At 41.0% G+C, this 16,646-nt stretch overlaps 1 protein-coding gene across 4 annotated transcripts in view; it reads left to right on the top strand.

Annotated features, from left to right (window-relative positions):
• Positions 1 to 16,646, top strand: part of SEMA6A (semaphorin 6A) — a 117,724-nt gene that overhangs the window by 85,246 nt on the left and 15,832 nt on the right. For 3 of the 4 annotated variants that reach the window (XM_039730863.1, XM_039730892.1, XM_039730871.1), the window contains one exon: positions 4,614 to 4,778. The exons of the other annotated variant lie outside the window; for it this stretch is intronic. In XM_039730863.1, the coding sequence (XP_039586797.1) occupies positions 4,614 to 4,778 (165 nt within the window). The remainder of the gene's footprint in view (positions 1 to 4,613; positions 4,779 to 16,646) is intronic. 4 annotated transcript variants of the gene reach the window in all.

Below are 16,646 nucleotides of genomic sequence, written 5' to 3'. Positions count from 1 at the left end.
GCCACTATAAATCATCCTCCTTCAACAGACTTACTGCCAATCTGTAACAGTGTGAATGAAAGGAGAACCAAACCCTTAATCTTTGTATTCTTGGCACCAGCCTCCTCCTGATTTCGGCACATGGGCTCTCTTCCTAAGGCAGTCTCACATGATCAGTTGCAAACAAGTAAAGTGCAAAGTCCACCCAGGTGACTCTGTTGACACCCAAGGAGAGGATAGCGGACCGAAGGTCCTGATGCAGAAAGTCAGACAGAAATTATGCAGGAGCCACATATTTAAACAAGGAGATTAAGCTAGATCACTCTGCAAAAGTCTAAGCAGCTTAAATTACCTTTGGAAACATCAATTCTTAGTGAATTGGGCCCTTATATTACCCCCTTAGCCATAGTCCTTTCTCCCTCTATAGTATTGATTTAACTTTCCCTCTAATTGTCTAATTAGATTGCTATAGCTGTTAATAGGATAGCGTGCAGATATCTTAACCTCTGAGATTCTAATGACTTGTGCATATTAAACCAACTATCAAATACTGATAGTATTGAATCTGTCTTTGTTTTAAACCTGAAAAAAAACCTCTTTGCATTTTACAAGTGCACTTCAGAACAAGCTATACTTTCAGAAGTGTAGCCTTTCTGAATCATTATCTGTTCTTGTAGGCACTAAGTGCTTTTACTCTGCCTCTGTTACTTGATTACAGCACTCCAAATGAAAAGTTTTTCCAAATAATGGAAGCACCTAAACCAGATTTTTTTAAAGTGTGTCTATTTGTTTTTTACATGTTTTCTTTAAACAAAGACATTTGAAAAGCACTATGTGTACCGTTTTTTGGATGCTTTGTTTTAAAACAAAGGCAGAATTGGTTTTTCAGATGTTTTTGTATTAACTATTATTAACACAGAGATACTGGCCACATCTCAAATGTGCTAAAACCTTGTTAAATTTCAGCAAATTTTATTTGCAAGTTAGAGTGGTAAAAAGTGGTATAATGGAAAAAAAAGGCCCACTATATGTTGAGAGCGATATAGTACATTGTAAAGGCTTGATAATGGCTGTGTGTGAGAGGGCCAGGACTGGGGACTGGGTTGCCTGCCACTTCAGTCTTTTCTCTGTTTATGAAAGAAACTTAAATAGGTCATACATTTGTGGTGCTACTCTGCTCAGAGGTGGGACTGGCTATTCAGGCACTTACAGGACACTGTGATACTGCTTACAGGAGCAGTATCACTGCCTAGGAGTAAATGTTTGCAAATACAGCCCTAACACAAGTGGGATGGGCTATTAAGGTTTAAGATGCTCCTGCCCTGCTTCCTTAAAATCCAGTGGAATAAAGTTTGTCTCAATAAGCTATGTAAGCTTGCTTCTCAGTGTGTACTAGACTAGTACATTAGTAACAGAGAGAATAAATATGCTGATTCCTTGTATTTGTGTGGAACCCCTCTCTACCTAGTGACCATCTGGTACACATTAATAGCTTCACAAAGCCTTAGCTTTCCATTACCAGGAAGTTCTCTGTGTATTAGCAACATATGGTTCAAGAATTTTTTTTTCTCCTGAAAAATGTGTCCCTTAAGCATATACTTCCTCTATATTTCTGTATTATGAAATGTTTTTCTTTAACTATACTTACAGTTTTTCCCTAGAACTCTTCCTTTAAGCATATATAAAATTGCAAGTATCTGGAAAGAAATATAGGTATATAAATGCATATCAAACACAGGCATAAAATACAATTGCTACTTGGCAAGATTTTCTTCTCTTTTACCTCCTTATCAAGCAATGACTAATTGCTTTCTTATGTTGAGTGTAGCACTATGTGTAAGCTGACCAAATACTGTACACATTATTGTTGTTGCTGAATGAGGTATAATCTTGAAGACTGGAACTCCATGAATGTTTGCATTGTGGTTTAATCCTTAGGGAAAGAAAAACATGAAAGTTCCATAATTTCTATTTTCTAGCCTGTTCTCTGCCCTGTTATTTGTCTTGTTCCTTAAGGATGAGCATGGGAGTTGATGAGCGTAAAATAGTATTGGAGTGAATGCTTTCAGGATCCAGCATATTCTTGCTTCAAGAGGGGGTGTGTTTTCTATTGTGGACCTCTACCTGTCCCTTTGGACACAAACAGTCCTACTGTTCCACCAACAGACTCCTGTGGAGCAGGCAGCACATTTGGATTGGAGTTCAAATGGAGTCCCCTATCTGTGTGCTACCAATGTCCCCAGCCACGATGGGGCATATGGAAACCTTTTAAAAGAGGATAACATTTGGCTTCTCTTTTCTATTTGGGTGACATTCAAAACTCTGTCTTAACAAAACAGCATTTAATTTGCTTCTTTAAAGAAAGATGGCTGGGAGAAAACACACTTTCTACCATGAGACTTTATACTGCACTTGTCAGTATAAAACCTTCAGACTGACATCCAGAGCTAAATTGTATTAACAATTAGTTGTAGTTGAAGGGTGGCTTCCTGGTGAGACCACTGGTGAATCCAAATTTAAATCCAAACTCACATGGTGAATCCAAATTTAACCAATTTTCCTTTCTAAGCATACAAGTTAAAAGAGTTCATTGTGACTGTGTCCTATACAAAACATAGTCCAAAGTGGTCGCATATATAATTTGATTCAGTAAATCAAAAGAGTTCCTCAAAAATTTACAGAGGAGCACAGATATTTTTTTCTGTAAAGTCATTAATATTCAACAGGATTTCTTTAAATCATATCATCTTAATAGAAGTTGCAGCATGCTGACTTCATCAGTAGTTCAACACTGTGAAGCTTGTGAAAGGGCTGGATAAACAGAATCATGTGGGTGCATCTAAAAGCATGGGGACATTGGTGGCCAACATTTAGATTTTTGATTGATGGAGTAGAATTGAGGATCTAGGTTCATCACCTCTCTCTAGACTTATGAGAGGTGGGACTGTATGGCTTTAGAAGCCATGTAAAAAGAGCATTTTTGAGATGCAGCTTTCAAAAGCTTTGTGGTTCTCCAGGAGCTGTTTAAAATAAACTACAGAAGCACAGGCTCTACCTGCCCAGTTCTGTGCCTTCTGTGTGAGGCTTAAATTTCAGCTCCTTGTGTTGATCTGTCTCTGCCCCAGTGAGTCTCAAATTATTTTTCTGAGCAGTGAAGCAAGATCAAGGAAAGGAGCAGGGAGAGGGTCCCTGATAGGGCAGCCTGTAGCCTGGTGATTGGACTCCTCTCCAAGGGAGATTCATCTAAGGAAGGAAACTTAATTTGCTGGGCTGTTCAAAAGGAGACAGGAGAAAGGAGGGCTGCTGTCAGTCTGTCTAGTGTTATCTGATGAAAAATGTTATATGCCATTCTGTCTGTGAATAATCAAATTCTGTTAGTTTGAGCATGTGTCAAAAATCCTTTTTTTAATGGGCTCTTTAAGAAAAGTAGGTAAGGGGATACAGTTACTCGACATGAAATTGAGGAGGCCCAGAACTCCTTGAATCCTGATGAAAATAACTCACTTTTTCACAGGTGCCAAAAGGAAAATTTCAGAATGGTTTTGAGGTCAAAATGTGGTGGTGTGGACGGCTTTTGATGCCCTCTCACCAAAGCAGCTGAGCCACTGCAAAGTCCATATGGGAGCTGTCTTCCAGAGACAGTAGACTCCAAGCATCTCAAGCATTTTAGGTGCTGATATGCTTGTCAGGTCCAGCTACAAAGAGTGTATGAGTCTGCAAACATGCTGTTGTCCCATCCAAACCACATTTCAAATTGCGCTGTGTTTCCAGTGGGGCAAGTTCTGCCAGTGTGCTGTTTGTTGGGGTCTGTATGATATGCAAGAAGCAGATCAGTCTTGTTCATGGCAACAGTAACAATATCTAGAGCATAATAGAAAAAAGGCATGTGAGACCTCAGTCTCAGCTGCTGCTGGAGTCACGGGTTCTTGTGCAGATCCACCTGGTGAGGCACTGTCTGCACTGTGGCTCTGAGTAGAAGTGGTGCTTGGTCTTGTGCTTATTTCAGAGCCGTTTTGGGCCATCGTCTCAGACAGAACCAACAGTGATGGTGCAAGCGGGTGCGAGCAGCTGGCCCAGGACATTTCCCATCTGGAAGGAGTGCTGCAGTGTGAGCACACTGGTGTTAGGCAATCCTTCATTCCCCTGAGGACATGAGGTAGAGTGCCTCATGATGTCACTATTTTGTAGTTCTTCTGGCGTTCCCATTCTGTTCCAGCCATTTTGGACATTGTTCTGTTCTACACTGATTTCTTATTTGCTTTTTGACTGAGCCAGTATCAGACATCATGGGCTGACACTTCAGTTTCAGTCAGGCATGTGTGCTGAATCCAGCCAAAGGATGTTTGAGTCAGACAAAATGTGCTTACCCTCTTTCACATGCATTTAACTCTGTTGAGAAGCACAGAACTGCCAGCTCAGTGGCAGCACCTTTTAGCACCCTGATCTGGAAGGTTCAAATCCCCTCTTCCTTCAGAGTCACATTTTCAAGGACTTTTGAAACATTACTCTGCCTAAGACAAGATGTTCACCTGTCACAGAACCAAAGCAGTCTATACACCCCTGAGCATGGGGAGGTAGCATGGTAAGTGACTAATGAGACTTGTCTTCCCTACCTGTATTTATAATGTGAACAGGACACTCCAGTTCCCTAGTCCCAAGCACCACCACTTCTGACTCTCGCGCTCGACAGGGTTATGATGCTAGGGGACGCATGCTGGATTGGAAGGACCCGCTTGGTTCATCTGAAAATACAGATCCATATGTGGCAGTTTCATCCCATAATCATCAAGACAAGAAGGGTAAGGCCTTGGAAATGACATCCTGTGGTGAGGAGGGAGGGGGAGGAGGAGTAAAGTGTAACTGCTTCCAGCTGGCTCAGAGTAACATGTAATGAAACTCCCGTGTTATAATTAAAAGCTTATCATAAAGTCTGAAACTAAACAGCCAATCTTAGAGTCAGTCCTAGATAATTCAATGCCTGAGGAAACCACACAAAACAAACAGAAGTGTATGCCTTTATGGAGAGTTTTGTGCATGTGTATGGGAAGGAGGGAAGCAGGGGATTTAGCTCTCTTTAAATTTGATCTGCCCTGTTCTCTGACAAAGCAAGATCCATGGCTTCCTATTGTTCTTAAGGATGCATTTTTATATTGCCTTTCTCTGAATTCCCAAGGCAGCACAACTGTTCTCAGCTAATTTCACATTATTTCCATATCTCAACAACCATAGAATCATAGAATCATGAAGTGCTTTGATTTGGAAGGGACCATAACAACCATCTTATTCTAACTCCCCCTGCCATGACCAGAAGGACTTTCCACTTGACCAGGTTGTTCTAAACCCCATTCAACCTGGCCTTGAACAGTTTCAGGAATGTGTCATCAACAACTTCTCTGGGCAGCCTTGCAATGCTTCACCACCCACCCTCAGAGTAAAGAATTTCATCCTAATATCTAATTTAAACCTGCCCCCTTTCAGTTTGAAGCCATTTGCCTTGTCCTATCACTACATGCCCTTTTAAAAAGACCCTCTTCAGCTTTCATATATCCCCCTCTAGGTACTGGAAGGCTGCTATAACATCTTCCCAGGACCTTCTCTTCCTCACCCTGAGCAGCCCCAGCTCTCTCAGCCTGTCTTCATAAGAGTGGTCCTCCAGCCCTCTGATCATCTTTGTGGCCCATATCTTTCCTGTGCTGGGACCCCAGAGCTGGACACAGCACTCCAGGTGGGGTATCAGATGAGCAGAGCAAATGGGCAAAATCCTCTTCCTCGCCTTGCTGTGGATGCAGTCCAGTATACATTTGGCTTTCTGGGCTGTGAGTTGCCCTGCCTCAGGTGCTTTGCACATGGCCTTGTTAAACCTCAAGGTTCCCATGGGCCTACTTCTCAATCTTGTCCAAGTCCCTCTGGATGGCATCCTGTCCTTCAGGTGCATCATTCACACCACACAGCTTGATGTCATCTGCAAACTTGCTGCAGGCTCACTCTGTCATTGATGTCACTTGCTATGTCATTGATGAAGACATTGGTCCCAAAATTGACTCCTGAAGGACACCACTTTTCACTGATCTCCATTCAGACCTCAAGCCATTGACCACTATTCTCTGAATAATGCTGTACAACGAAATCCTTATCCATTAAATTGTCCACCCATCAAGTCCATCTCTCTTCAATTTAGAGGAAGGATGTTGTGGGGGACCATGTCCAAAGCCTGACAAAAGTCCAGGTAAAGGACGTATGTAGCTCTTTCCTTGTCCATTGATGGACTCTCTTCACCAGGTTGGTCAGGCAATACTTGCCCTTGGTGAAGCTGTGCTGGCTGTCTTGAACACTTCCCTGTCCTCCATGTGCCCTAATAGAGTTTCTAGGAAGATACATTCTGTGATCTTCCCAGGCACAGAGATAATGGCACTGACAAGTTGATACTTCCCAGGGCCCTTCTTTCTACCCTTTTTTAAGATGGGTACAATATTTCCCTTTTTCCAGTCACCTGACTGTCACACTTTTCAAATATCATACGCAGTGGCTTGGTAATTAAATCAGCCAATTCCTGGGACTCTGGGATACATCTCAGAATGTTCCATAGACTTAGGTATGTTCAAGACTTAGGCAGGTTCTTCAAGTTGTCCCAAGCATGATTTTCTCTTAAAGTGGGAGGGATTTGCTCCCCCAGGCCCTGTCTTGTGGACCAAACACTCAAGAGGCGTGGGAAGGGAGGTTACAAAAGACTTACCTTGACCTTCCTGACCCCATCCATACACAACCACACTGTTATCCTATACTCTTTCCATGATACCTGTCCCTTCTTCCACCACCTCTGCATTTCATTTCTGCCCTTTAGTTCAGCTAACAGGTCCCAGTACAGCAATTCAGTCTCTTGTCTTTCTCATCCAATTTCTTTCACCCGGGTTTCACTAGATCTTCCCTCTTGGGAGATATCCTTAAAGATCTATCAGCTCTGTTCTGCTCTCTTGTCCTTGAGGACAGTTTCCCAGGGGGTCCTACTGACCTTTTTAAAGAGCTGAAAGTTTGCTTTTCTAAAATGCTGCTTCCTGGCTTTACTCTTTGCCTGACCCATATGCCTGAGGACTGTGAACTCCACCAGTGCATGATCACTGCAGCCCAGGCTGCTGCCACTCGTGGCGTCACCAATCAGTTCGCTGAGCTGGTGACCATCAGGTCCAGTATCCCAGTACAGATAAGGAAAGGCTGCTCTAGTTTAACCATTGAGTAAACTGGGAGTAGTCGTAGTCACTGGTCCTCAGTCCCACTGTCTTCAGTGAGACCTGAGCAAAAAATTCCTTACAGAGTGTGGTCATTAGTGTACATTAAATGATGCATAAATGACTGCTCATGAAGAGGTTCTAAGTTTTGTTTTTCACACACTAAAACATTAAGATTTAGGTATCATTTCACAGTGCTCAGACCAGTGCTGAAGCTCAGGGATGTAATACAAATCCTGTCCTTTGGCCTCCATTCCTCCTTTGCCATACATACAGAGAATTAGGCAGAGAATTGCCAAAATTTACTGCTTGAACATAGAGAAGAAGAACCTTTTCTCCTGTGTAGAGGTGGTGGTCCTCTCATTGCATCTTGACCCTCATCATTCTTTCAGGTCCTTTTAATCTGTATCTCAGAGACTTTAATATGGTTCCTTTTAAACAGGGGAGTTAGGTTCAAATAGCTCCACTGCCTAGAGACATCCGAATCCTTGTTATTCTTCTCCAGGGTGTTCTTAGATCTCTTCTTTCAATCTCTGTTGAAGATGTTTTTCTCTGTGTGGACTAATTAAGTACTCACTGTGTCAGAAGGAAGATGAGTACAAGCAAAACTCACTTGCTGAGTGGTTAGGGCACTCACCAGGGGCAGGAACACATGAGTTTAGTTCTTTCTGCTATGAATACTTGATATAAAACACTTAAAATATTAATTGAAATGTGGATTCCAGTCTCTATTGTTCATATATTTTATATGAAAAACTCATTAGACAAAAGCATCAGCTGTTCCTAGAGAAGCTACTGGCATGGCAGACCTGATGCTTTGCATTGTCTGCCCAAACTGGTGGGTTACTAGTTTCCCCTATTCATCCCGCTCCATCTGACCCACTGAATCTTGAATTCTTTGCATTACTTGTGGAGGCTTTCGGTGAGGAGTGATGAGCACATTAACATCACAGAACAGTCTTCAGCAGAGCTACATGAACAGCTGCTGGTGGTCTGGACCCAGACCTGACCTGACCTCAGTGCCTGCCATTCATTATAGCCCCAGATACGTGATGCCTCCCATAGTCCAGGGATATCCAGGGTTTCCCACTGAACTCCCCAGGACTGAGCTCAAAGAGCCTTCACTGTCCCTTACCATAAAGGCAATGGGCGTCACCTGGCTGGCGCAGCAGAGACAAAGCCTGAAGCACTTTTCCAGTGGAGGAACTTGGTCAAATTAGGCAGAAGATGACATGGAAAATATTAATCTAGTAGCCTTGGCTTTTAGGCTTGTTGGCAGGAAATTGAATATGAAGATTAAAACTCCCACAGGCAGAGGATGTAAACTTGTCCCCCACTTCCCAGCTAATTAGCTCTTCCTACAGAAAAAGAAAGGAAAAACTACCCCTGTTTGAACAATTTCTTTGAGGTTCATCCTGTAGGTTCTAGGGCATTCTGGGAGAATAACTGCAAAATTTAAACCAGAAAAGTGAATTTCTAGAACCTGATCAGTCTTCCCTGTGTCTTGAGCACAGAGCCTCTTTGTACCCTGCAGACCTGAAGGCTGCTGAGCCTTGGCAGAGGAATAATTTCAGGTGGCCACAATACTCAAAACCTTAACTTCAGATGCAAGGGGGTGACAGTACTGAAGATGAAATCTCACACTCCCCTTCCAGTTTAAGCTCAGTTTGAGAAATCTTCTTTTTTAATTCCTTGTCCCTGTTCTTCAATTGTAGAAATGCAATTAAGGGTTAAAAAGGGTTATCACTTACATAGCAGAGGGAAGGCAGATAAACCTGCATGCCCTCCTTAAGATGGCATGTGGTTTACCTAGCACTCCACGTTCCTCCCAGCAATATCAATGATAATAATGCTGACAGTAATCAATGATACTAATGCCAAAATGATTGCCATTAATATTATCAATGATAATAATGCCAAAAAATGAGGATCTTTTCTTTGTCCAATCTTTTGGTAACACCTGTTATACAAAAGACTTCAAGGTAAGAGGACATTCCTTAGAAAATCCAGTTTCCACTTCTGAAAATAAGCAGTATCTTTCTTTTTCCCCCTGAAAGGGGGAATGGAAGGTCGAACACAGCTCCTCTGCTGCTGCCAGACAAGGCAGCATTTTAATAGCACTGTTTGTTGTGTGTGGGTCCCTGCTTCACAAGTCTTCTGAAAAGCAATGCTTAATAGATGGAAGACCAGGTCTTACAAGCATCTTGTATGCCACTAGCAGCTTTCAGAAGAGCATGCAGTGAAAATATTAATAAATGTATAGCTGTTGAGTTCTAGTAATTTTCGCTTCAAGTCACTGACTGATGAAGTGGCTTGCATTCAATATTTCCCTCCCCAGGGAGTGATGGTTACCTAAGAGCCTTATAAGTACTTGACAGGGTCATTTAAATATCATGCATTCTTTGATGCCTAATTATGAATATTGACACAGCTGGAAGCAGTCTACACCCATCAAAACAATGGCGGCAGAGGTGACCGCATGGTTGTCCACCATGACTATCCATTTGTGTGTTGTTACTCCTTGCCTTGCCCAATCAGAGCCAGCTGGCTCCAAAATTCTATTAAGTTGTTTCAAAAGGGCAAAGGAAAGAGTTCTTACACAAAATTAAATCAATAAATGTTACACTTACAATCCTTTTATCACTATTTTGTTTCCACTTTTGCTGTGATTTCTTTTGCTTTCACACATTCACAAAGATTTTTTTTTAATATTTTCTCCTTGTTTTGCAAGGTGCTTTGTCTTTTTCTTCATTGGTTATGTCTATTCCTTGAGCAGTGTTTTCTTTCTTTTTCTGTGCTCACAAATGGCTCCTCACTGATTGTACTAATTGTATAAGAATCCGCTTTCTGTTTTTTTTACTGTAACACGGTTGCTTTGATGATGTCACATCCATCCATATGCTTCACTCTTAATTCAGTGCAGGCATCTTGGGGAATATCTGTGGGGGTGTGAAGACGGGGTTCTTTAAAAGGGTTGACTCATGGGAATGTGACATTTGTGTGCCACAGCTTTAGTAGCTAAATATACTCTGGGACTGTTGTTTCTGAGCTACATCACATTTCTTGCCAAGATGAAAATGTGTAGTCCAACCCATAGAGTGGGAATTGTGCATTGCCATTGCATCGGCATTTTCATTTTGGCCATTAAGGAATCTGCCCTTTATATTGCAGGCCAAAAAAAAAAAGAAAAAGAAAAGCAAAAAAAAAGCTGTGATTGGGCAAATTACAACCCTCTTTTATTCTCCTCCCACCTCCCCAGAAAACTAAATTAAACCAAACTGAAAAAAAACCCAAAAGAACAGCACATGTTCTAGAGTATGTTTATGTTTTATTTTCTTTCTTGCTGTGTTTTACTGTTAATTTAATTGTGTTTCTCACCTTTGTTGAAATAGTTTCCCTAACCTTGCTGCCTAACCTTCCCCCCTGCTGCCATTGTACTTGGTGTTCCTCCTCCACAGTCGGAGTCATGAAGCTCCTCCTGTGGAGCACTCCAAGGCTTTACCCTCCAAACCCCAGTAGTGCAGTAGTGCTGAGTCCCCCTGTAGTCACCCTACTAACGAAGGGGGAATAGAGATGTACAGCTCTTCGACAGGGCCTCTGTGAAGAAAGCAAACTGATTTTCTTCTAGAGCAGCTGGCCCTGTACCCTGCTGCCCTTCTCTGCTGCCTCCTATCCTTCCTGCCTCCATTCAGAAATGTCTCATGCTTTTCTAGTACTGGGTTCCTTAGTGCAAATGTAGCCAACAGCTCCGTTTTCTCACACATTCCCTATCTGTCTGAAATCTGTGACTGTTAATCTCTGTTTTGATAAATTGGTTGAAAATTCAGGTTATGATTTTGTGGCTCTGCTACAGCTTCTTCTTCACAGCATTCAGGTGGAAGTGGCTGAGCTGGGCACTGAACAACAAAAGTGTGGTGGTTAGCAGTCTTTAACATTTGTATTCTTACTTGTCTCAGCACGCCTTAGGTGAAGATTGTAAGTTGTATCTCCTTTCCTTAGCAAGCCTTTTGTTGATATCCATGTAACTAAGCTAAAATGCTGATTAGAACTGGGGTGTGATGAACACAGTTTACAGAGTTAAGAGTTGCTGGTTTATTTGGATATCAAGAGGGCTCCATTAGAGATCTGGTAGCACCAATTGTTTTATAGTATAATCTATATTATTATTATCAGTAATTGCAGCTCTTCCTCTGGTACATCATTAATAGTCAATTCCTCTATTTGGAGAGGGCTGTGCTCTTGGGGAGCCCAAGAGCCACTCCTTTCAAAACCTGCCTCCAGGAGATGTTTCATATTGTACATAAGTGGCAGTGTTACTAAATTTTACTGTGATTATCACTACTTGAAAGATTTGCTAAGTGCTGACAATGCTTGTCTCTGGAGAGTCTGCAAATGTTCAGGCAGATTCTGCTGCAGTGACAAAAAATTATAAGGAACTTCAGGTACAGTTATGATAAAAAATGTAAAGTGATGAAATAACAAGATACTTTGCAAGTAGACATGAAATGAGTGGGGAAAAAATCTGTGGCAAAACAAAGCTTCAGACTTTTTTTTTCATAAATTAAACAATTAATATTAATCACAGGAGAGCTGAGTTTTGCACCAAGAAGTACATTTGCAGAGTAGTTTTTACATAAAAATATTGTTATATGCTAATATGTACAGGGATCTAGAAGATTCGAAGCAGTTTCTGCACCAGAGGAAACAGAGGAATGTTATTATGTTGTTGGCATTATGTAATAAATCAGATGAGGAAATGAGGAATTGAAGTGGCACAAAATTTGTCAAAACTTTGGTTTTGAGTCAGTGTTTGCATGTCTGAGGGGAAGGGCTTGGACTTTCAATGTGTGGAGGTGGAGAAAATACTCAGTATTTCATCAGTGCCATCATCCTGACACTGTCATGATTGATAACTGATTGATCCTAAAACAAGTGTAAGTCCAGTAGGAGGAGTTGCACCATAGGCAGTTCTGCCTGCATGGGATTGGGAAGAGGTTTTCTGGGGGAAAACTATGAAAACAGTGCTATTCTTTCCCATATCTCAAACCATTGTATGCAGAAATATAAAACGGTTACAAGTACTTTGCAGATCACTACATTTCAAGTGCTGAGGAAACAATGAAAATTGAATCCGACCAGATCCTTCCTTTACTATACTTTTATGGTTTCTGCCCAGAGTCTAGTAAATTGTGAAAAAGGGAGTAGATTCTATCTAATTCTATCTGTGGTTCTGTAGCACATGGCTGAGATTTGGGGTGAAAGGTATGGTTACTCAGAGTGTAGTGGTTCACAAAGTGATTTTACCTAGACAGCGCAACACAGGATTTAGTTCACTTAAATTTATATAGAGCTACATGCAGATTAAATCCTATTGACTTCTCATTTGGATGAAAACAGAGGTTGGTTGGATGAGTCTGTACTAAGCAAAGCTCTGTAGATTTTGTTCTGAAATGTTCTTAAGTAAGTTAGCATGAGCTTACTTTAAACATCCCTCTTTCCAGAGAGAGGCCTTATTTATATATGGTTGTTTGGTTGAAATTTAAAAAAAATATATTTTTTAGAACAACCAACCAACACTATATTTGCCTAAAATGCCTCTAATGAACAACTTGTCCAGGAACAGGATGTCTCATAAACTAATCCCAGCATACCTACTGTGGGGCACTGTTTCAGCACCATATCAGACAAACACCTGAAAGGCATTGTTAACATTTCAATGGGACCAAATTTCCCAGTATGGTTTTAGTGGACAGATACCTGAGTCACTAGACCAGGCTAATAACTCACAAACATGCCAGAAGATTGATGATCTCACCACACCGGAATGGCTGGTGTCCTGTGACATGCACCAGGAGCCTCTGCAGTCAGGATTAAGAGAACACACCAGACTTGTGCAGAGAAGTGACACTGATCCTTCTTCTGTTCTGTCTTGCATGTATGAGCTGTCTGCTCCCACGGCTAGAGACAGCTAATCATCTCAGATTACATCTTCAAGTTCAAACAGTGACAGTAGTAAAGTAGATGCTAATTAATAAAATGGAAATTGTATATAAAATTCATGAAAGAAGAATGCTGTAAGGATGTTTCTGACAGCAGACTTTCTTCAGACTTTTTAAATTATATTTTAGTAAGTTTCTCTGAGAACAAGAGTGAAGAAACAGAGCAGAGACATGGCATTCAGAAAAGAGGTCAGGAGCTAAATCCCTGAGCAGGGCCACATCTTTAAGCCAATTTTAGTCAAACACAGGGTTATAATAAAGTATTGGGCAGTGATTTAGTGTGCCTTCTCTGTGACTAAGCCTGCATTTCGAACTTTATGTAAAGAAAGCTCCAGCTCATTTAGTTGCAGATTTTCTATAGTGGCCATCTGAAAGTGTAAGGAAAGGAACAGATTTAACTGCAAAAGACAGGCAAGGATGAGGAAATCAAGATAATGGTGGGGTATATTCCAGCACACACCAACTGCCTGTGCCACACTTAAAGAAATGCCTATACTTTAGCACTGACACTCACTTAACATTTTCAGAATTCAAAACATTTCTGCATTTCACTAACAGTACAGATTTCAAATTTAACTAGCATAAATGGAAACGTTGTATGGCAAGATAGAACCAAGAGCCATTTGCTGTTTAGTAGCGAAAAAAAAAATTACATCATTGGTAACAGAAGAAGTTGTATTGATCTGGTTATGAAAACAGAGCTTCTGTGCTCCCACATTAGATCCTACAAATAAAAGAATGGTGAAGTTTAAAATAGATGTTCTCAAATGTGGCTTCTGGAAACAGCAGGTATCCTTGACCCATAATTGTCCACCTGCACGGATTTCAAGTCAGGCTGTCCATTTCCAGGCTGCAATGAGCTGTAGAGGGTTGTCTTACTAAAAGAGGGAAAAACAGTCATTGCCCCAGGACCCTGATGTGCTTTTTCAATAAAAGAGGCCACATCTAATTTGTCAAGGCAGCTGCTGTGGGTTCAGGGCACTAGAGCTATTGTGTGATGGACCAGACCCCCAGCTGCATTCATCCACTGTCACCCGGTGAGGATGGCTCAGTGGAGGAACACAGACTGCCTCGTGCTCTTGTTTGACCTTTGTAGCACTGACATATTTATCAAGAGCTGGAAATTCGCTGTAGGATGTGCTTGCACCACAGAGCCACTACTCATCTGGAAATAGCAAGGCATAGCTGGTGGACAGGTTACCCAGTTTCATTTTTGTGATGTTTATATTGATTATAAGGAGATGTTGTGCTAAATAAAGATGCTGAATTGGGAGGACAGTCTGCCCCTTTAAACAAGAAATTTCTGAAACTGATTTGACATTCAAAGGGATTTAATAGGAGAAAATCTAGTAGGTGAAAGATATTTAAAGCACCTTTTAGTTTTGTTAATGCCAGTGTGCAATTAAAATGTCAATATGCTGTTAAAGATATTTGAATAATTCATTTTTCTCATGTAGGATGTGCCTAGTTTCAATTACTGTATTAATTAATAGTTCAGATGTGATGTGGTAATTTTACAATGACCTAAACATTGACAGTCCTGGTTCAGAGCACTGTTAATATGGTCTGTAAACTGTCAACTGTCTAATTACCTGCCCTGTAAAAAACACCACCTACATTTTTCTCATATTCATTAACTTTTAGTTAATGGCTATCAATATCTCTTTAATTATGTAGCAAGGATCCCAAATAACTTTTCCATTTTTCTTATTTTTCTTTGTCTGGAAAATAGGCACACTTAATTCCTTCTGTCAGCATGGGCTGGTGCTTACTGATCAACAGCATGTAGTTAATTAAAAAATTAAAAACCTGGAGGGAGTATAATTTAGGTTTTGCAATCTCAGTTTTATTGAACATTAAATACAGATAACAAATGTCATTGTGTTTGGGAAGCAGTTGTTTCTCTGAATTTCTTTCATTTAGTCAGGTGTTTAGGGAGATGTTCCTTCAAACTCTTTAACAGTCATTTAGTGAGGCACTGTACCCTCTGCTATCTGGTTGCCATTGCTACTACTTTTGCTAGACTTTAATCGTGTGCTCCAAAATTGTGCCAGTGGCTGAGAAAGAGGATAGGGAAAAGACATGTTGTTATTCTCATGTTACAAAAATGTGTCTTAAGGGCACTTTATTGAGAAGTTTTGAAGCAGATAGTGCAAATTTACCACTGTATCAAAAATGTGCATCCTCACATCCCTGTGAGGGAAAAGAAAAGGAGTTCTATTCGGCAAAGCTGTAAGGTTTTTTTTTTTAAATTCTCAGTCCCTTATGCCCAGAAGAGACTTGTTACAGTTAGGCAACTAAATGCACAAACAACTCTGTGTACACTTAGTATTGGTGTTCTTAAACCACCAGTTGATAGTCTGATAACTCACCTTGCCCCAGCAGACCAGAATAAGTCAGGGTACCTGCTCAAGTGGATTTTAACAGCTCCATTGGCATTAGAAGGACTTAGGGCAGTTTATAGAGTAGTTGCTCAGGAAGAAGAAGAATTAAGAAGAATTCTGGCACAGCTATACAATACAGCAAACATTTGGAAATGGCTAACAGCATATTCATCACCAATTTTGTGTTGGCCAGGATATTAAACTATTGTTCTTCTACTAGCAATCAAAGATTGCTTCTCTTCTGTGAAATAAAATCTCAGCTGAGGGGGCAGCTTGTTAGCATTGTCACAACTGGGCATAAACTAGACAGTTCTTTCATATACCCATCAAGGATTTTTTAATTGGAATATAACACCAGCTGCATGCTGTCAATAATATGCCATCTTGTTCATGTTCCATCCCATCTTACCCACAATTGTGATAGAAAATAAAAGAGCAGCTGTTATATAAAAAAAGGCAGTTGGGGGAAAGCAGGCACATTTTTGAAGCCCTACAAAGCTACTGCTATCCACTCTCATGTCCTTTAGAAAGACATAGAGCGGTATTTTTGGAGAGCCTGAAAGATCTGCAGTTGCTGAACACAAACAGTACCCACACATACAGAGAATTTAAGCATGTGCAAAAACACCTGACCAAAGCCTTCACTAAAATAATTCTAAAAGTCTTTTGACAAGAGCATATGTTTTTGATGTTTTCTTATTATTTAAATCAGTAAATCTTATTCTTAAATAAATACCAACTTCCTGTTTGCAAGTGAGCAGGGTGAGTGCAACAGAAGCCACGGTGCTGGGTGGACTGAGTACCACTGGTTTTTAAGGATGCTCACGGAAGTGGTCTTACCAAGTGGTGCAGAAGAGGCCATCGGTAGTGACTTTGAGGCCATGGCCAGCACTGGAGAAATTTATTTCAGCTACCAGCTCATAGCTCCCATCAAACAGCTCAGCAATTCTCCATGTGCATTCATTGCTGATTGAGTCCCAGTTAGTGCCTCTCAAAGGAGGGCACAGTGCAGCAGTCCGTCTGTCCCTTCTTCTGCCTGCTGTCCACACTGAACCTCCTAC

The sequence above is a fragment of the Passer montanus genome, unplaced genomic scaffold (genome assembly GCF_014805655.1).
Source record: "Passer montanus isolate IOZ18808 unplaced genomic scaffold, ASM1480565v1 scaffold110, whole genome shotgun sequence".
Classification (NCBI taxonomy): domain Eukaryota; kingdom Metazoa; phylum Chordata; class Aves; order Passeriformes; family Passeridae; genus Passer; species Passer montanus.
Note: the sequence above shows the minus strand (reverse complement) of the source record. Positions and strands in the feature narration are given on the sequence as shown.